At 45.9% G+C, this 21,727-nt stretch overlaps 1 protein-coding gene across 1 annotated transcript in view; it reads left to right on the top strand.

Moving 5' to 3' along the window:
* CDS2 (CDP-diacylglycerol synthase 2) overlaps positions 1–14,127 on the top strand; it is a 61,987-nt gene extending 47,860 nt beyond the window's left edge. The window contains 7 exon segments of the mRNA XM_038571680.1: positions 1,116–1,203; positions 1,752–1,820; positions 2,751–2,768; positions 2,770–2,904; positions 4,372–4,491; positions 5,834–5,937; positions 6,182–14,127. Of these exon segments, the coding sequence (XP_038427608.1) occupies positions 1,116–1,203; positions 1,752–1,820; positions 2,751–2,768; positions 2,770–2,904; positions 4,372–4,491; positions 5,834–5,937; positions 6,182–6,314 (667 nt within the window). The 3' untranslated portion in view covers positions 6,315–14,127.
* Positions 14,128–21,727: the final 7,600 nt, after the last annotated feature.

Genomic DNA, 21,727 nt, shown 5'->3' with positions numbered 1-21,727 from the left:
AATTAGTAACTATAGTAAAGTGCTTAGAACAGAGACATAAATGTTGGCCTTGGGCACTATAACGTTTAAAACAATGATAATAATGGCCTAAGGAGGCACACAATCTTTCCCTTTCTTTCAGAGTTTTTGTTAGATAATTCTAAGGAATGGCCCATGATAAGTCCTTATCTTTAGGGCCAAACATACCACTTGGTTGTATGTGAATCATAGTAAAATTTCTGGTTATTGGTTTTCACTCAACCTATAGGATTTAATTATAGATGTAGAAAATATGAAGAGCAGAGAATATGTGCTAGAAGCCTCGACAAAGTAGAACTTTGACATTGTATGGGTTTGGGACGATACAGATGCTCTCTTAACAAACAGAAAATGTTGCCTCTAATTGATGAGTCAAGAAATCAGAGATTTATGTATATCATGTTAAATAAGGCAATTTAAATAGAGGACATTTTTAAAAAGTGATAATGGAGAGTGAGGAGAGCAGAACGATGGTACAGGTGTGAAGCTGTACGGCTCCTTTTTCGTGGTGGCGATCAGCAGGCCAGGGGTGATGGGTCAAGAAGATAGCTAGCTGTGTGGGGTGTGGGATGTGGTTCTGCGCTCAGCATAGCCCTAGGGAAATGTAGTGCTCGCTAGAGTTAGTCATAAACCATTTACAAAAAAAGTAGGTAAGTTATGAAATAAACATGAAATACACTGCATAGAATTATGTAGGTAACCACTAGAAGGAGAGAAGTCAGGAATGAGTACAAGTAATTATTTTGGGGGAATAGAGATAGGGATGAGGGAAACCGGGTAAACGTTTTCTTCTTTACAGTTCAAATTTGTATTACCACGTTTACACTGTGCATATATTACTTTTGTAAAAGAAAAAGCAAATGGCACTTTATAGAACACCATCATTTATTCAGGAGTTATTCAGAAAACATGTGAACGTCTGCTTTGTCCCTGGTACTAGGTATAGTTTGTCTGTTTTTTATTTCTTTCTAGCTTCTTTCATGGATAAGTACTTACAGGTTTTGTTGGTATTGGAATTGATGAACGGCATTGTTTTGTAGACATCTGAGGTATTGCCATCTTGGGAAAGTTGATTTTTACTTTGGTTTGTTCCCTAGGTTCATTGTCCCTATCTCTTGTGTGATCTGTAATGACATTATGGCCTATATGTTTGGCTTCTTCTTCGGTCGGACCCCTCTCATTAAGGTAAGTGGGTCATCCTAACATGAAGTACTGCCATGAGGGAAGGGTGGTGCTTTCAGTACAAGCAGAGCAGCTTGGGAACAAAAGAAATCTAGCCTATGTATGTGTGTGTATCTTCAGTCATCCCAAAGAAAGTCTAGCTGGCAAGGACTTAGTTTTGAGAGAAAAGCCAAAGGAAGACATTTGACAACTATTCATAGAGAGGAAAAGAGCTAATAGAATGTTTATAGACAAAATAGGCACATTTTGGGGGCTTTGGTCTGAATATGAGTGTTGTCATTAAATTAGTATACCCTTTCCTAATTATCTGACTTGAATGACTAATTGGGACAGAAAGGAAACTGAGGGGTATGAGGCTGGGAGTGGAGTAAGGAGATCCAGTATAGGGTTATTTTAGAAGGGGAGGTGGTTAACAGAATGAGGTGGGGCTTTTTGTTTTCTTTTGTTTTTTGTTTTTTTTTTTATAGTAGAAAGATTTTAAACAAGTAATCATTGTTTCCAAAGCCAGTTGTCAAAATGCCCTTTGTTAAGAATTTGTTCTTTGTCCCTAGCTGTCCCCGAAGAAGACCTGGGAAGGCTTCATTGGAGGATTCTTTGCTACAGTGGTGTTTGGCCTGCTGGTAAGTGGTGGTTCCCTGCTGCTTGGGGGAATGGACAGAGACCTCACACCTACCATCAAAGCTTGCCGAGGGCTAGAGAGCTGGTTTCCTGAGGCCAAGGACTCTGTCCCACTGAGTGATTACCTCACCCCGTGAGGGGCATGAGCATGGCCTGCTCTGTCACTGGCTCAGCAGAGTCAGCTGTCCTTCATCTGCCAGTTTTCAAACAGGGTCTTGGTAGTTGAGGAGCAGGGGGCCAGATGCACCTGTACTCCTCTCATGCCAAGGCGTGGTGACACTCAGCAGGTAATGTCCTTATCTACACATTTGGTATTTCAAGGTTGAGTGCTTGGTAGCTGAGAGTAGGAGGTGAGGTGAGTTATGTCACTCCAGCCCAGGTTCTCTCCCATGTGTGCCCTGTGGGAGGAGGATGATCTTCCCACCCTTTCTGGAGCATTCCCTGCTTCTGACCATCAGGCCAGCTTCTCTTTTCAGAAGTGCCAGCCGTCCTCCAGTACTGGTTCCTTTACTTCCTTGCTCTTCTATATTCTTCCTCTAGGCTGGCTGTCTCTCACTATACCACTCCCTGACAACATGCCTCCAGTTCAAATTAAATTAAGAGATCTTGAGAAAAAGGGACCATTGCTCCCCTAAATGGGGAGAAGCTTCTTGTAGTCCTTTGCCCAAATTCCTTCAGGTCTTTCCTGGATTTCGATCTGGGTGTTTGGGCAACTATGTGTAAAGCCTCAGTGGGCCATGAACCTCTTTTTCAATTCTTTTCCAAACTCAGGCAAAATACTTGTGGGGAAGCATGAACCTCTGATTTAGTGCACAGCTCACAGTTAGCAGGGTCCTAGGCGCTGTGAGAGATGCAGTGAAACCCCATGCGAGCTGCTCAGGCAGGATGGCTGGGACTTGTATCTTCTGCCCAACTCTGCTCTTTATCTTCAGCTGTCCTATGTGATGTCCTGGGTACAGATGCTTTGTCTGCCCTGTGGAATACAACAATGACACCAACAGCTTTACTGTGGACTGCGAGCCCTCCGACCTCTTTCGTCTGCAGGAGTACAACATTCCTGAGGTGATCCAGTCAGTCATTGGCTTGGTATGTGCCACTCACGTTGGGCAAACTATCCCTGGTTAGCTAGTGACTGCAGAGAGCGAACCCTCTCTCCACCATGGCAACTCCCTCAAGAAAAAACCTTGCTTCCTCCCTCCACAGTGCTGCAGATCCCAGCGTGGAGGAGACTTGTTCAAGTCAGATAAGGGTGAGAACAGAAGGAAACACTTCAGCTCACTTCAATTCATTTAGACCAGTGGTTCTCAAACTGTGGTCTGGGGAGTCCCTGAGATCCTTTTAGGGAATCTCTGAGGTCACAGTTATTTTCATAATGATATAATAACATTATTTGCCTTTTTTAACCTTGTTGACATTTGCTGTGAAAGGTGAAAAGCAGTTGTGGGTAAACTTGCTGATACTCTAGCATGAGTGAAGGCAGTGGCACCTAACTGAACTAAGACATTGGATTCTTCATGCCACACACTTGCTGTAAGAATAAGGTAGTTCCTCTTAAGAGTGTCTTTGGTGAAACCATAAAATGATTCATTTTATTAAATCCTGACCCTTGAATACATACCTATCTAGTACTCTTACACACACAAATAGAAAGTATTCATTTCCTTTACCTAAAGAAAAGCAGACATGTACCTGTTTGAATTATGAGCTGAGCTAGCTGCTTTTTTATAGGGACATAATTTTTACTTGAACTGACTAGTTTTTCAACTTTGCATATTTGACAAACATTTTCTTTGAAAACGGATGAAGTCAGCCTGTCACTTCAAGGAAAACACCTGACAGTGATTGTTACCAATGATAGAATTTGGCTTCCTAGTGAAAATTAGTATTTTGGAAAGCATATACCTGTCACTGGAGCTTGACAGCTTCCTAATACTTCAAAGCTTTGTGGATGTGAGCTGCAATGATTTTTGTGTGTGGGATTTATAATGATTTTAACATAATGATTATTTTGACATGTGTTTTGACATTGTTTATAGCAAAATGTGTCTACATTTGGAAGATTTATATAACTTAGTGAACTGTCATTTTCTAAATGGCCAATGCATGGTGTTTAAACTGTCAGGTGGGGTAAAAGATTCATTCAAAGTGTAAGACAGACCCATGGATTTCAATGTTAAGAGTATTATAAGTTCATTCATTGGATTTCAAATTCCACACTGCACCAAATTTTTAAGAAACTACCACTTGTCCAGTTCTGGTGTAGTGTCAGAGAAGAATACCTATAATTATCTGAAAAGACAATGCTAAAATACTCTTCCTTCTTTCAGCTACTGTGTAAGGCTGGATTTTTTCCACATGCTTCAACTAAAACATCATATTGCAACAGACTGAATGCATAAATGTTCTCTATTAAGCCAGGCATTAGAGATTTATAAACAAACAAAATCTAGTTTTCTTACTAATTTTGTTTTTGGGGGAGAAAATATAGTTCATTTCATAAAGAGTTATTTATGTTAACAAGGCATCTTGACTGATTTCATTTATTCTTCTCAGACAACAGTCTGGATGTACCCCTTCCAGATTCACAGCATTGCCCTGTCCACTTTTGCCTCGCTCATCGGCCCCTTTGGAGGTTTCTTCGCAAGTGGATTCAAACGAGCCTTTAAAATCAAAGTAGGAAAACTCTCTTCTCTGTTGTTCTTGTTGTCTCTCAGCCTGATATCCTCCTTTCCCTCCCCATCAACCACCACCTCCTTCAAAATACCAAGCTGTAAACTGACTAATATGTGTGCTCTTCTTCACTTATGGGTGGAATTTAGGCTGGTTAATTTAAAAGTACATTGTTTCTGGGGCTCCTGAGTGGCTCAGTTGGTTAAGTGTCCAACTGTTTATTTCAGCTCATGTCATGACTCTCAGGGTCGTGAGATTGAGCCCCATGGGTGGAGCCTGCTTAAGATTCTTTCTCTCTGTCCCTCTGCACATCTACCCCCACCCCCTGCCCACTGCCTTATGTTCTCTAAAAAACAACAACAACAACAACAACAACAACAAAACAAGAGTAACATTGTTTCCAAGAAAATTCAGTATAGTTGACCCTTGAACATGCAGGGGTTAGAAGCACTGCTCCCTTCCACCATCCCCATTCTCCCACACAGTAGAAAATTCACATATAACTGTTTACTGGAAGAATTACTGATAAACAGTTGATTAACACATATTTTGTATGTTATATGTATTATAGACTGTATTCTTACAATAAAGTAAGCTAGAGAAAAGAAAATGTGATTAAGAAAATTAGAAAGAGGGACACGTGGGTGGCTCAGTGAGTGAGCATCTACCTTCAGCCCAGGTCATGATCCCGGGGTCCTGGGATCGAGTCCTGCATCAGACTTCCTGCATGGAGCCTGCTTCTCCCTCTGCCTGTGTCTCTGCCTCTCTCTCTGTGTCTCTCATGAATAAATAAATAAAATCTTTAAAAAAAATTGTGAGAGAAAACACATTTACATTACTGTATTTACTGAAAAAAATTCAAGTATAAGTAGACCCATGTAGTTCAAACCCCTGTTGTTCAAGGGTCAACTGTAGTTGGATTTTCAGTTTATTTGTTAATATATGTTGTATCTTTCTTCAGAAGAAACCTTTTACCATAAGATTGTGTTCTATAATACACTCAGCATTTGAATCAACACTTCTGGTTTTTTTTTTTTTTTTAAGATTTTATTTATTTATTCATGAGAGACACAGAGAGAGAGAGGCAGAGACAGGCAGAGGGAGAAGCAGGCTCCATGCAAGGGGCCCGACTTGGGACTCGATCCCGGGACTCCAGGATCACTCCCTGGGCCAAAGGCAGGCGTTAAACCGCTGAGCCACCCAGGGATCCCCCTGAACCAACACTTCTTACTTTCTATTGCCCTTAGCTACTCAGGACATTAGTGGGGCATTGACAAGGGACCATAGGCCAGGGTTTGGTGTTGGCCTAGCCCAGGCTCACCAGTCCTTCCTCTGCCTCAAACAGGACTTCGCCAACACCATTCCTGGCCATGGAGGCATCATGGATCGCTTTGACTGCCAGTACCTGATGGCCACCTTTGTCAACGTGTACATTGCCAGTTTTATCAGGTACTGTGCCATTCCATCTGAACCATGTTGGTGGAATTTTGAATGTGGTGAAATTCTAGAATTTGAGCTACAAATCAGTTGGAGTGAAAAGCGTCCCAAACACGAATGCAGTTTTTAGTTGTACTCTGTCTGGATTCTCTAAGGGCCCCCCATCCTGCCCTCCATGAGTAGAGAATCCAGAGAGAACAGCAACCATTTGGGTAATCAGGCTGATGGGCTCCTGTTTCCTCACATTCTCTTCCAGGGGCCCCAACCCAAGCAAGCTGATTCAGCAGTTCCTGACCTTGCGTCCAGATCAACAGCTTCACATCTTCAACACACTCAGATCTCACCTGGCTGACAAGGGGATGCTGACAGTTGCCACGGAGGATGAATAGGGGCCCTGGGGCTGAGACAGCAGGAGCAAACGGAGCAAGGGGCCAGGTTCCAAGGCAAGCCCCACTGATGTGATTCAGACAATGACGAGGCTTCAACTCACTGTTTTTCTTTTTTTTTTTTTTTGGGGGGGGGGGTTAGAGTGTTTTTTATTTGTGGGTTTTAAAAACAATCTGTATATACTGTCTTTGTGCTTATGATTTGGGTCGTGGATAAACTACAGCTTTGAGTTGGAAAGAAGTCACGGGGGTAAGACCATTTGGGTTTTTTAAAAAAAGTTTTAACCTGAAAGACAGTGTTGTCCAACCAGGGTGCATCTGCTTGTGCTTCTTGCTCCCAAGCTAGAGCCTCTGTTTCTGGGCTCGATCAGAAAGTGGATGTTCATCTGTGTCTGATCAGTTCAGGGGGTCCCCTGGCCTGTCGTCTTTGTAGCTGCTCCCAGCTGGGAAGAGGTGCATAGCTTGGATGTCTTTGCTACTGGAGAGCTTTCACCTGGGCTTCTCAAGAATTCCTGCCCTGGAATGATGGGACAATTGCCTTCTGTACGCCGGAGGGACAAAAGTTTGTTAATTAGATAAGCATTCTACCCACAAAGTCCTGCGGAGTGTGAGCTCTGCTTTGATATGGGTTCACCTTACTTCATCATAGACCGAGAGGCGGCTTCAATATTTTTTTCTTCAGGAAGCACGAGAAATTATTTATAATAGTCTGAAAAAATACACTGTAATATTTCAAGTGTATGCAGTAGAATGTACTGTAACCGAGCCCTTTTCCACAGGTTATAGACTCAAGTGGCTCCTCTTGGGTAGTACAGCTATGTCTTTTCAGGGACGCTACTGTTCACGTTTGTGCTGTAGACTTGTTGCTGCTGAATCCTTTCTGGGGGCTTTCCTGTTAGGCAGGGAGCAGGGGGCTTCTTGTTCACTCACCCTTTGCCTGACCGACCACCCTAATAGCTGCTGTGTTGTATATATACTACCCTTACGGCAAGTGTGTATCTGTGTGTTTTAAAAAATCACTTCTTTCTTACAGTGATTTCAATTGTACCATGACTTCTTCACTGAAACCACAAAATCCTGCTTACAACTCTGGAAAACCTAACCTGATTAGAGGTGTGACTATTCTGAAGATTACATGCACATTTATATATATATATATATATATATATATATATATATAATATTATATATATATAATGTGACCAGTTTAGATGTAGTTTGTATTTTATTGAGGGACCTTTTTTTCTTTTAAACTGTGATTTTTTTTTTTTCCCCCTGCCTGATTATAGGAGTGAGGTTGACTTTGGGGCAACAAGTTCTTTGTCAGGACAAGAAGGGAGGTTAGGAGAGAGAACTTGGTGCCCAGGTGTTCGGTTATTCTGTGCCATGGTGGTTCTCATTGCCAAATGAGGGTGCAGTGACTTGCTTCAGCACCTTGGTCTGCTATTGGTTCATTCTGTTTCTGTTTAAATCAGCCTTCCCTGGATGTTCACAGTCAGCTTAGGTCACTGATATGTCTGGCGCAGGGCAGCCGGCCCCTCTCAACATTGCAGCTCATGATCACTGCGTGGCTTTCTCCACGTTTGCAGCACTGAAGCCACTTTCCCCCCTCTGAGCTTGTACTTCCATTTCAGTACATGGCTTTTCTGGTTCAGGGCCGAGGCCCCTTAAAAACAAAATGGGTTTTTACATGGGGTTTCCGTTCTGGCTGTGTGATCCTGATGTGACCATCTGGCAGGACACAGCACTTTCTTGGTCCTCATCTTGAGTGCTCCCCTAATTCCAGTGTTCTGTGATTCTGGCTGAGCAAGTTCATGTCACCAGAGGCTAATTGTGGGTATCGAGTTGTGGCCTGGGCACCCAAACAGCAAGAGATTTCAGGCCATTACTAAATGCCTGACCTTGAGATGAGTCAGTAGCTCACTGATAAATCTTAAACAGTGAAGGTCATTAGTAACAAATCTAGTTTTCACATTGAAGAATGAACTTGGTTTCTGAAACCAGAGACACAAGGGGTTGGTTGTTTCTGTTGCCTTAGTGTGGGCATATGGTGGGGGCCTTGGTGGCTGGAGCCCAGCAGCCCTTGCAGAAGACTGTCTTTGGGATCAGGGTGCCTGGCACCTTCCTCTGTGGAAGTGGTCACCGAGGGGGCCTCTGGGGTCCTAGGAAACTGAAGCTGGATTCTCACTAGAGCTCTCAGCAAGAAGCCCAGAAGGTCAGCTTGGGTTTTATCTTCTGTTTTCCCCACCTGCTTTCTGGTCAGAGAAGAGGAATTTCCTAGAGCCTAGTAGCCAGGAAAGCAAAGCCACCTTGTGTCTCTGAATATGCACAGTGTTTTTCCTTCTCCCATTTGTTAGGATATTTCACCGTATGGTCAAGATGTAGGAGACTATTTTAACATACTCCTGGACTGATCTTCATGAATGGCATAACTTGCTTCAGATCCATTTTTTTGTGTGTGTGAGAAATAAAATGTGACCGAAACTGTGTGCTCTCCCTTGTTGTGACTTCAGTTTCTCCCTCCCATGTGTGGTTTTCCATTCCCCACTTGTTTCTGCATCATTATTATCTTGCAGTCCTAATTTAGAAACCTTTGTTTTTTGCTCAGAATCTAGTGATTTCTGGAGGCACCTCAGGTCGGAGTCCTGAGCACCTTACTAGTGAGGTCACTGAGGGTCAGAGCAGCGAGAGTGCTTCTCCAGGGTCACCGGGCAGAGGCAAGCCTCATTCCACCTTGCACTGCCCCGCTCACCAGGATAGGGATGATCCCTGGCCCCACTTGCTTTTGTGAGATGGTGTTAAGTGTGCCTGGAATTCTGCAGCATTGGTTCTTCAAGCCGAGGAGGCCCAGCACCAGGTTGGCACTTACAGAGGGAGCTGATGAGCAAGGGTGTCCTGGAAACCTGGAGGTGGGGAGGGGTTCTGCAGAGGGCTGGGCCTGAGCATCCTCCCTGGTGAGCCCAACTCGTGACTGCTCATGAGATGCCTGAGTCTTTTCCCCTTCACCACCCTCAGCATTGAGAAAGTGTACATGTATGTTTTGCTTCTGAGAGTGAAATCCCTAAGGCAACCTGGATCTTATTTGTGCTTATTATTTTTTGCCTGTTTCATATTCTGAGCATATTAGTAGCTACAGTATAATTATATTTTAAGTTATTTACTCTTAGTGTTTTTTTATATTTTGTATCTCTAATTCTATAATGTATGTCTGAAATTAGTGTCTCACTTTTAGAAGGGGTGGAATGTAACATTTAATCTTATACAGGTGGACTTTGGAGCCATTTTCATAGTATTTGTTTTTTCCCACTGGGCCGCTTCTCCTGTAACTTATATTTTTGGAATCTTCCTGCATAACACATTTTAAAGATTAAACAGACCCTGAATTGAATCTAAGCTACTTGCTGAGTTGGCTGGAAGATGATCCTAATGGTTTCCTGAGTTCAGATCTTCAAACTGTCCACGAGTCCCCAGCAGGCTCAGCGGCACCCCCATGTCGATGGAGGTGGTCGGGAGGATGTAAATGACTCAGGGCAAAGAGTGTTACTGCTCAGAAAACTCAACAATGGCCTTTCTCTATTAGGAACCTGCCCTAGGTCAATTTCTAAGTAAGTAGATTTCCATTACTCTATGCAATGTGATCCGTCATTCTGGAACCTCTTCCTGTGTCCATAATATTTTAGGCACCGTCACTGGCTTCCAGAGTAACTCCATCTGGGCCTACCTTCCTTTCCCATTGTGATGATGTGCTGAGTATCAGGTGGAGTAGCGAGGGGGTGGTTTTACTTTTCCCAGGGTTCCCATTCTTCCAGAGTCAGGGAGGGGAGGAACGGCTAGGAGGAGGATGTCCAGGTGGCTGTTTAGACATCACAAGACAGTGAACCATGGGCATACTCACTGTGCTTGTGTGCAGCAGGGACTCTGAAGAAGCAGCTATAACAAATCCTCAGCTTCTTCCCTAGAGGGGCTGATTCTTGGCCAGAGTCTCATTGTTCTGTCCTTGTCTTGGTCAAAAGGAACTTCTCTTTCCCTTGATCACTCTCCACACAGTTGTCCATTTTCCAGTTTTTGAAAGACATTTGACACTCCCATTGTCTGATTTGGTTTCCCTTGTTGGGTAAGGGCCTGATGGCCTGATCTGCAGAGGGTGCTGCTCTTGGCCCATATGATCAAGAGTGAACAGTCTCTTCTAGGCCCACCTCATCTTGGTCCTGGACTCTGCTCATCCACATCTCTGCAGCAGGCAGGCATTCTCAGTGAGGAATGGAGTCCCAGCTGCTGACTGCTTGTACCACTGTCCAGTGTTCCTGTCTTTCTGTTCCTCCTGGCTCTGCCCTGTCACCGCCTTTCAGGTTGACTAGTAGGGACCTTACTACCTGGGCTCTCAGGTGGCTAGAAGTTATTCTTACCTGGGGCTGTCTCTTAATGGAGTAAGACTTTCACCTGTTTGTAGGTGGACTGTGTTTTCAAGAGCGAAGAGCTCACAGCTATGAGGGCAATTTGGGAGATATACTTTGGATGTTGGGGTTCGTAGAATATTTGAGTAATTTATGAGACTAGAGGGCAGAATATGTGGCATCTTAAGATTTTATGGGTAGTGGGTTTCAAATCTCTTGGCCTTTTGAAGACCCTGTCCCATCTCCTTCCCCTCTCCACCAAATGCCTATCTGCTGAGGCTCCTTTTTATTCTTGAGCAAATAAGATACCAGCAGTGTATTATTATTATTAATAATAATAGTTGCAATAATAGTCATAGCGCTTAATATGTGCCAGGTATAATGCTAAGGGTTTATATACATTATCCCTTTTAATCCAGAAAACAGCCTTTGATTAGATATTATTGTCCTCATTTTATAAATAAGGAAACCAAGGCACCATGACAGGCTGATCTCACTGGTTAAGAAGATAGACTTCGGGCTCGAATAGCCCTAGGTTTAGGCAGGTTACTAAATCTGATGGGGTCTGACAGTCACCTCCCACAAGGGGTTATTCTGAGGATTTTATGAGCTAATGCATGTAAGCATTTAGCACGGTGCCTGGCACTTAGTAAGCACTCAATAAATGGTAGTTCTTGTCAAATTCAATAAGTAATTTGAACCGAAGTTAGTGTAATGCCAGAGACTGGGTTCTTAGTCACTACACTGTTACTTGCCCTGCACACAGCCTGGGTGTTCACAGTCTAGAAGATTTTGAGAGAGGCAGGCCAACTTTAACACCCACCTACAGTGTGTGGGTGCATCAGACTTCATTTAGAAGGCTAGCCTGACAAAGGGAAAGAAGACATGATGATGGGCAGCAATTCTTCACTCTTAGTTAGAGTGGTTTCCGTGAGGTCTTGCCCACTTTCTGTTGCCCATGGCCTGGGCTCTCCTTGGAGAAGGTTCTTACCTCTTGCCTGATGCTGCCTCCACTCCATGAGAGGTGAGGTCTTGTGACTCACTCTGGACCCCATTTTCCTTTGTACACAGCTCAGTGGCCTGAGCAGTATCCTGTATGGGTGGGCCTCTCAAGGGCCAAGGAGAATGGGGAAAAGAGAAACCTATGTGGCAGATTATAGTACTGATGGAAATCTTAGAAGTTCTGCCCATACCCTCACAACATAAGTCAGGGGCCTTGTGTTTCGTGCTTTCTTAAAAGTATTAATGGGCAAGGGGTGCCTAGATGGCTCAGTTGCTTAGGTGTCTGCCTTCAGCTCAGGCCATGGTCCCAAGGGTCTTGGGATTGAGCCCCGTGTCAGGCTCCCTGCTCGGCGGGGAGCCTGCTTCTTCCTCTTCCTCTGCTGTTCCTCCTGCTTGTGCTCTCTCTCTATCTCAAATAAATCAAATCTCTTAAAAAAAAAAAAGGTATTAATGGGCTAGAAGCAGATGACCTCTTGAGAGGCTAGATGGCATGGAGTATTTGTTTCTGGTGGAGTCTCGTTTAGCTAGAATCAAGGTTAGTTTAAAGGATCAGATAGGTGTGTGATGAATGAACGGAAAACAAGCACTGGGATTGCGTGAACAATATTTCACTTAGTTTTCCAAATGGAGATGGGGACTTGAGGGAGGGCATGTGTTTGAGGTGGAGGGTTCTTTGCTTTGAAGGAATCTTGCTGACAGAATCCATGAGAGTCTCAAGCCAATGGAATAATCATAACTACCAATTGACCGTGGACTGTTTCCTGGGTGTTGTTGGGGAATGAAGACTAGACTCAAAGCCCCGTTGTATTTAAAGAATGGTCTCTTCCCTTCAGTTAAATAATGAAGTAATGACTATGAATGGAATCAGGAGAAGGTTGTAGAAGTGTTCAGTAAGCATCTGCTCTGACAGGCTGATCTTAGTTTGCCCTCACGCCCTCCTGGACTCATATTTGCCAGGCCTGGCACTTCTTCCCTAATTATTGCATCTGATGGACACAGGTTGCCGTCTGTCTGTGAAGAAATGGGCTCTCAACTGGGGACAGGGGCCCTCTGGACATCGGGGCGACAATGCCCTGTGTTGGTCTCCTGGGCACAGGGCAGGGCCTACCTAGCTCCTTGCAGCCTCCCTAGGGCTTTACCTAAGTAACACTCACAGGGTGTAAGTGGACTTAGCCACCTGGTGATTCTGTCCCAAGTGAAATTGTGTCTCTGATACTGTTTTTGTCCTTGGCTCCCGGAACACATCTGCTTCTCCCCTTCATTCAGTTTATGGACTGGGCTTGCTGCCTTTGTGCCTAGAAATGCCAGAATAGGAAGGGAATTCTAGTTGGCAGAATGAATATCCATATTCTTCTAAGAATGTCCTTCATGTGCTGCTTTGTTTTCATTCACAGAGTGTCGTGTCACTCCTTAGGTCATCCTGGCTGGGTATCTGGGGAACTGGTTAGAAAGGGGAAGAGATGAGTGGACATCATGGCCAATAAAAGCAAAGGACTTGGAGCTGCAAGAACAAGTCAGGACAGAATGCAGAGATTTGTTGCCCTCCACCCAGAAGACGGGTGAGAAGCCACAGGAGGCAAAGGAGAGGCCAGGCAGGAGTCCTGTGGCTGAGGGCAGACTAACGGGGGGCCAGCCCTGTGTTTTGTGGGTGCAGGGACCAGAAACAGAGCTCAGAAGCCTATCCAGGAAGATTCAAAGCTCACGGAATATGGACTATCCTCTGGAGCTGATGCTGATAGCAAATTTTTATTGATGCTTCATACTTTCCTAAAGGGAAGGGGAAAACCAAAGTGGGTGAGGTAGGGGGCCCCTCTGTGGAAGCCCCAGGAGCTCTGGGGTGTTGGGGGAGCTGGGCACAGCTGTGGAGCTGCTCCTCAATTCTGTCTTGCTCTGAGGATCGATTTAACCCGAAAGCTCCCCCAGACAGAAACACCTCCCTGCCCCATTGGGGAGTGCCAGGCAGTCACCTGTGGCCCATCCCAGCTGTGTCTGTGCCACCCAGAGGTTAGCCTGTGTGTACCCTGCCTCCTCAAGGTCAGTGTCTCTGCTCCTCCCCTCGTGCGGTGTGATTCAGTCACGTCAGACGGGTAAACTGGTACTAACACTTGCTTTTCCTGCGCTCACACACTGGTAGCCTTGGAGCAGCTCTTGGGGGTGTATGGAGCCCACCTGACAGTCCTTAGGGCCTCCCCAGATAGGTGTGCTGCGGCTGTGCCCTTTACCTGACCTGGGGGTTTGCGGAATCCATGTGTATTAGCCACAGCTGACCTTTCTCTGTGTTCTGATCTGTGTTGGAACAGTACATGTAGATTCTTTTTCAGTGCAGTTCCAGAACATCATGTATTGTACATTGGGAAATATTTACCTTATTTATATACCTGAATGTTCCTGTTACACAAATAAACATCTATTAAGTTCTGTATTGTTTGTGGTTTCTGATGGGGGAGGAGTGCCTTGTGAAGGGTATGGGTGCGTGGGACTTGGCTCGAAATGGGGCGGGGGGGATGCGGTGTGGAACCAGCATCCTTTCCCAGAATGCTGCCACCCCTGCCAGCTTCTAAAGACATTCTGCCCTTGGCCTTTGCAACCTGCTCTCTTGGCTTTGGTCCGGCTTCCCTAACTCTTCCTCCTCAGCCACTTTTCTGAGTATCCTTTTCCACCTGTCTGTCCCTGAGATTGTGGCACTCTGCCTGAGGCTTTCTCCACCCCCCACAACTGAACTCTGTCCTGGGTGTATTGACCCACTCCCAGGGCTCTGATTACCACACTCACCTCCACGATTCCCAAGTCCACACCCCTAACCCACATGGGCTGCGAGGCCTCTTCATGTGGAGTTTGCATGACCAAACCCAGACCCTGGCCCTTTACCCACACGTGCCCTAGCCCAGTGTTTTGTTCCACAGCCAGTACTTAGGAGCGATCTCATCAGTAAACACAGCCTGCCCATTCTTTTTGTTTTTTTCTTAAAGATTTCATTTATTTATTCATGAGAGAGAGAGAGAGAGAGAAGCAGAGACATAGGCAGAGAGAGAAGCAGGCTCCCTGAAGGGAGCCTGATGCGGGACTTGATCCCAGCATCGCGGGATCCTGACCTGAGCCAAAGGCAGACGCTAAACCACCCAGGTGCCCTGACAGCCTGACCATTCTACGTTCATCCTGCCCACCGGAGAAACGGTGGGGCCCCAGTCCTCTGTCCATGTGCTGAAGGCTCTTGTCCTGGCTTGTGAGGTCCATCTGCTGGCTCTGAGGAGGCCCCAGTCAATGGCATCAGGGCCCATCTCCTGTGGGCACCTCTGCAATTGACTGCATCTGGTGACCTTCCACCTCAGAGCCTCTATGCTTAGGTCTTGATGATCTCCATGCATTCGGCAAACGTTCCTGGAGGGCCTGCTCTGTGCTTGACCCATCTGGTTGCTGGGAATGCAGCAACAAAGTCCCTGTTCTCATGGAATTCATTTTAAGAGAGGGTGGCAGACACGTGAAAAAGGTAGTATGTTAGTTGGAGAAAATGTAGCCAGGGGGAGGAGAATGCCAATGGGGAGAGATTATTTTAAATAGGGTAATTGGGGAAGGCCTTGCTACCAAGGTGAAGTTTAGGCCACTGGATGCATTGAAGGGTAGGGGGAGGGTGTTGGGGCAGGTGTGCAGCAAAATGCAAAATGTCCTCAAGGAGCTACAGTGATGGAGCAGGGTGAGTGGAGAGGGGCAGTGGTAGGAAATGAGGTCCCAGAGATAGGATGTTATTATGCAGGGTGAAGCCATTGGCTTTTACTTTGTGCGAGATGAGAGCTGTTGGAGAGTTTGGAACCAAGGAGTGACTTGATCTGATGTTTGTTTTCAAACTCACTTGGCTGCTGTGTTAAGAACAGATTTCAGAGGGGTGGAAGCAGGAGGACCAGAGCGAGGGACACAACAATCGAGACAGCAGAAGACAGTGACTCAGCATGAGAGGTGGTATAGTGAGAAACAGAATCATCAGAATTTGCTGAATGATTTTATATAGCATGGGAGAGGAGTGAAAGATGGCTATGATGCTGTTGGCCTGGGCAACTGGAAGAGTGGTGGCACCATTTTGGGGGGCCGAAGAAGGCTGCAGGAGAACAGGTTTGGGGTAGGAGGTGGGGCAGAGAGGGAAGATCAGGAGTTTGGTTTTGGATACAGTAGGTCTGATGTGCCTTGAAATATCCATGTGGGGATGTCCAATCCAGGGGATGTGGATATTATTCTGTACCAGGAGCCAGGAGACTAGGTGAGACAATTGATGGGAAGGAGTTCAGATCCAAAGCCAAGCCCTCTGTTCATTGTTCTGGACTTAGGGATCTACTTCTTTTCACCTGGGGCCCTTCCCCTCATGCCTTCTATGAGATGGTCTCATGCCTCAGACAATCCAGCATTTGAGCCAAGACAAAGACCTGTATGGAGTTTGTCTTCGGATGGCCCCCTCCCACCTGATAACAGAAGTGGCTGCTAACTTCCTCCTGGGGAAGAGGGCCAGAATTTTAGAGGCCCTTTCCTCAAGAAGGAGGGGTGCCATTACTTTTTTGGCCTCTTGGGGGAAAGTGGCAGAGGGAAACAAAGCAAGAATGACTTCTGTATTCTGATGTTCAGAGGACAGGCAGTTGGGATAGAAAGCCCAGAGAATGGACTGATGGCCTGACCGTGACATAATCACAAGCCATTACCTCCCCATAAAAGCCATTGCTAGTTCCAAAATCAAAGCCCAGGTTGCTGTCAAATGGAATAAAACCATGTTGCCATTCCCTTAATTCCTGCCTCTTCTCAATTTTAACAAGAAAGCCCAGCACATTTTCAGGGTCAAATGTACGTGCGTTGGAGACTAGGTTCAGGGTTAAGTCTGATTTCTATTTGAGGGTGTTTGAAGTTGTTATTCCTACAGTGAAGATGGGCCCTCCAATCTTATTCATGTGGTCCTGATTTCTCTGAGATTCCAAGAGTCTTAGAGGTAGTGCTTGCTTTTTTTCTTTTCTTTTCTTTTCTTTTCTTTTCTTTTCTTTTCTTTTCTTTTCTTTTCTTTTCTTTTCTTTTCTTTTCTTTTCTTTTCTTTTCTTTTCTTTTCTTTTCTTTTCTTTTCTTCATGAGAGAGAGAGAGAGGGGCAGAGACACAGGCAGAGGGAGAAGCAGGCCCCATGCAGGGAGCCTGACGTGGGACTCGATCCCGAGTCTCCAGGATCAGGACCTGAGGCGAAGGCGGTGCTGAGCCACCTGGGCTGCCCAAGGTAGTGCTTTCTAAGCCAGTGATTCTCAAGCTTGGCTGCACATTAGAATCACCTGAGGAAATTGAAAAAAAATCTCCATGCCCAGGCAGCACCACAAGCCAATTACCTCAGAATCTCTGGGGCTGGGACCCTGGCATGGGTGTTTGAAAGAAATTCTCTGGCTGATTCCAATGTGTAGCCAAGATTGAGAACTGGTGGTTGAAACTCCCTCCAGTGAGTTGATTCCCTCCCAGACATCCCCTCGCCCTCTTGGGGGAGTGTCTCCAGTCGCTAGTCCCAGGGTCCCTGAGGTGAGCTTTCTGGATTAATCCCTGGAATGGTGTTGCCCACCATGGCTACAGTGTGGAATGACATGCCTCCACCTAGTGCTCATTCCTTTTCCCTGTATCTCAGAGACTGAGTCTTCATCTATTTCGCTTCACAAATGCCTGTAATATTTGCCGGGTACTCCCAGGTGGCTCCTGCCCTTGCCACCCAGGCTGCTCTTCTGTAGCTGTCCCATCTTATGCCCTTCTTTCTCCTATGAGAAATGCCTTCTGCTCCTTCACTGTGCTGACCAGTGCCAGTGTCTGGGCACAGACAGGCCTATGGTTTTTGAGGGTCTCTACTTGTTGCCTGTAGTTGTAAATAGGTATGTGCATTGGTGGGGCGGCACATGGGGTGCTATGAGAACTGAAGTCCCCTAGCCACTACTGCCTCAGAGGCAGCTTCTTCCTCTACTCATCTCAAGGGTCCCTGTACTCTGTACCTACGGTGATTGTGATCATCGTCATCAAGAGGAGCCGAGGATGGAGCCCTGTGGATCATAAATTTGTCTCCTACAGACTTCATCAGTTGCCAGATACCATCTCAGGAGAGATGTAGTTGGTGGCTTATTGAAGGTACAATTACTTAACTTTTTATTTGAAATAATTTCAGATGTACAAAAAAATAAGAATAGTGTAAAGAATTCCGCCCCCCCAGACTTCACCCAGATTCCTCAAATATTAGCATTTTGCCAATTATTCCCTTTCTCTCTCCACACACACTTTTTCAAATTGTTTGAAATTACAGACATTATGCTCCTTTACTGTTCTGTAACCTTATTCAAATTTCAGCAATTATCCCAATAATGTTCTTCATAGCAAAATAATACATATAGTTTTGACTGATGCAATTTGTCATTGTCACTGGTTCTGACAGTAGCTTTGAGGATGAGAAATACCATCCCTGCCCTTCTCAGGTCCCGCCACCGCTGCCATCACTTCCTGGTCAGATGCAATCACTCCAGAGGCATGGGCATCACGCGGGGCAGTGCTGCCGTAAGCCCAGCAGAGGGCAGCAGTGGGTCATAAGCGAGGCACAGGGCTTTGGTGTGAGATCCCTCTGGGTGGAATCCTGGTCCAATGGTCCGCAGCTTTGTGACTTGAAGGAAACTCAACCATTCAGCTTCCTCCTCTACAAAATGGAGATAATTGAGCAAACCTGCAAAGCACTTGTCTGGCACCTAGCACCTACTACTCATCCATCAGAAATTGATTTGTGACTTACCCCTTGATCTGAGAAGTGAATTTCTGGGGGAAGCAGAGGAAAGGCACCCATGCTCCAGTGAAGGGAGGAGCAGGGTGGGACACTGAAGCTGATGCACAGACGAGGAAGGAGGCTCTTGGGGTGCCTGGGTGGCTCAACTGGTTAAGCATCTGCCTTTGTTTGGCTCAGGTTGTGGTCCCGGAATCCTGGGATAGAGCCCCACATGGGGCACCCTGCTCAGCTGGAAGCCTGTTTCTCCCTCTCCCTCTGCCTGCTGTTCCCCCTGCTTGTTCTCTCTCTCTCTTTCTCTGTCAAATAAATACACTCTTTAAAAAATAAAAGGAAGGAGGCTCTTGGGAAGGAAGGCAGGGGGAACTAAAATTATAACGGAGCATCCCAAAGTCAGTTAGATCTGAATTCTCACTGGGGTGCTAACTGAGCATGTCAGGGCATTGTGCAGAGTCCCACCCGGTGCTGCGACCACCCCTCCCCCTCCATGGAGTCCTTCACAGATCCACAAAGGAGGAATGGCTGGTCTTCCTTTTCATTGTGGCCAGGAGAGTGAGCAACTTTTTCTCCTAACTCCATCATTTCCTGATGTGACCTGGTGGCTTTGGGCAAATCCTTTAACCTTTCTTTGCTCATTTCCTCATCTGTGAAATGGGGGTGATGAGAGCCCCCACCCCATGGTATTGTTGGGAGGGTGACATGAGTTAGGAGTTGGAAAGAGTCCTGACTGAAACATCATCAATTATGTTTTATATGTTAATTATGTTTAAATACTTGGGAAGTATCAGCATGATACTTACACTCAATGGATCACCACTGAAAGATGCTAGTCAATGAAATCTATTTCTGGAACTTGTAAACAAAGGGGCAGAATCCAGCATTGATCCTGCCTTTTCTAAATAAACTGTATACCAATGCAATCAAATACCTGCTGCATGAAGATGAATCAACTAGCACCCTAGGTAGTAATTTTGAAATTGGTAAATAAAGTGAAAGGATGAAGAACAAGGAAACAGGGATCCCTGGGTGGCGCAGCGGTTTGGCGCCTGCCTTTGGCCCAGGGAGCGATCCTGGAGACCCGGGATCGAATCCCACGTCGGGCTCCCGGTGCATGGAGCTTCTCCCTCTGTTATGTCTCTGCCTCTCTCTCTCTCTCTCTCTCTCTCTCTCTCTGTGACTATCATAAATAAATAAAAAAAAATTAAAAAAAAAAAAAAAAAAAAAAACAAGGAAACAGGGCAGCCCTGGTGGCGCAGCGGTTTGGCGCCGCTTGCAGCCCAGGGTGTGATCCTGGAGTCCCGGGATCAAGTCCCAAGTTGGGCTCCCCTGCATGGAGCCTGCTTCTCCCTCTGCCTGTGTCTCTGCCTCTCTTTCTCTCTCTGTGTATGTCTCTATGAATAAATAAAATCTTAAAAAAAAAGAGCAAGGAAACAGACCTGTATACTCAGGATCACTTGATTTATGACCAAGGTTAGTGCGGTGGGGAAAGGATGGTCTTTCCCATAATTGTGGACCCGGTTCCATTGTTTCCTGGTAAAAGTCTCGCTATTTAGCATAGGACAGAGGTGGTCATGGGGAGCAGGAGAGATCCAAGGGAGTGGGCACATAACTGGGTAAAGGGTGTGAAGGATGTTTCAGAGGAGAAACCCTTGAGATGGTTCCACTTTCCCTCCCCCACCTTTGCAAATCAGAACTTCTTATGGTGAAGTCTCTTGGTCTCCTCTGGGAGTTGAGAGCATGGACCAGGGCTGGCTGTTTTGGTGCATTTGTTTCTGTTATCTTTGTTTTAACAGCCTCTCTCTTTCTGGCATTGGTGGGCGTTGGCATAATTAGGTTTGCAGAAATAGCCATACTTCTTATTCTCCCCACTGAGTGTGATTGATTTGCCTGTCATTTGCATGTGTTCAATTCCACTGTGAAAATTATTCCCCGTCTACACTGGAGCCTGAAGGACTAGAAGGTCTGAAGGAAGAATCAACTTAGCTAGTCCTTTAAGCAGCTGCTGTAGGTTGGGCTTCTCCAGAGCAGACCCTGAGAGCGGGGAGGTCATCGGGGGGCATGTTCAGGACAAACCCACGGTGGTGGGGGAGGCAGACAGAGAAGCACGTATCTATGAGAAGGTCCTGCCAGGGGGGCAGCTGGGACTCAATCCTCCTGGAGGAATCCATGAGACTACAAGAAGCACAGTCTTCAGGGTTGGCACTGCTAAGAGGTGAGGAGGTTCCTCCAACCTGTTTTGTCACCAGTTGAGGAGAGCTTCTGGGGGAATCGAATCCTCCAGCATACTGTACCCACTGTGCAGTGGGCTAAGAACATCACTGCAGCCAGAGGCAGCTCTCGAGCAATGAGTTGAAAGCTCTTGTGTAGGAAGCCATTGCATGCTGGGAATGGTGAGGGCCAAGGGGGTAAGGGTGGGCCCTGGTGTCCTGGGCTACAACAGCTTTCAGGGAAGATTAGGGCTGCTGGACCTCAGGCCATGACTGGCAGGGCAGACAGTCTTTCCCGGCATGACACAAAAGATACCATCGTTGCCTGTGGCAGTTTCATGGTTTGAGATCCTCACAACAGATTATAAACAGTAGCAAGATAATTTCCATGACAGTTCCATCTCAAAACAGTCCACTAATTTTTTTGTGTTTCATTCAACTTCTTTGTTCTTTGAAATAGCCACCTTGTGTGTAGCCCAGGCAACTCTTGCAGCAGGTATGGGTTGGGTGTGGCAGATCTTTCCCAGGAATTCATGAATGCAATATCTAGAATAATTAGCTGGCTTTAATTCACTGATACCTGACTCATGTGGGCTCGGTCCGCTGGATACTATAGAGTAGACTGCATGCTTCACAAGGATGCTGGGTGATGGGGGTCAAAAGGCAGAACAGCTACATTCACCTAATCTCCAACATCCAGCAAGGAGTTGCATCCAGTCTGGATACACCTGGACACAAATCTGTAACCTGCCTGGAGGATGTATCTTCTAATTTGTACAAAGTTGCCATATGAGTTAACGGAGGCACCATAGAGGAAAAGTGAGTTTAGAAAAGAGTGATTTACATCCACAGTATGTCATTAAGGCAACCGTTGGGCAGAATGAAGGCACTGTATTGGTTGGTGTTCAGTGTGGATGTGAAGTTGAGTCGTAATGGTTCTGGGACCTGCCATATTTCTTCCCACATTAGTCCAAAGGACACTGACGCTTGGCCCGACATTTAACTGTTAACTCGAGAAGGACTGAGTGGAAAGTTACATCAGCTGTCTTAAGAACCCT

Source organism: Canis lupus, chromosome 24, assembly GCF_011100685.1.
Source record: "Canis lupus familiaris isolate Mischka breed German Shepherd chromosome 24, alternate assembly UU_Cfam_GSD_1.0, whole genome shotgun sequence".
In the NCBI taxonomy this organism is placed as follows: Eukaryota; Metazoa; Chordata; class Mammalia; order Carnivora; family Canidae; genus Canis; species Canis lupus.
Note: the sequence above shows the minus strand (reverse complement) of the source record. Positions and strands in the feature narration are given on the sequence as shown.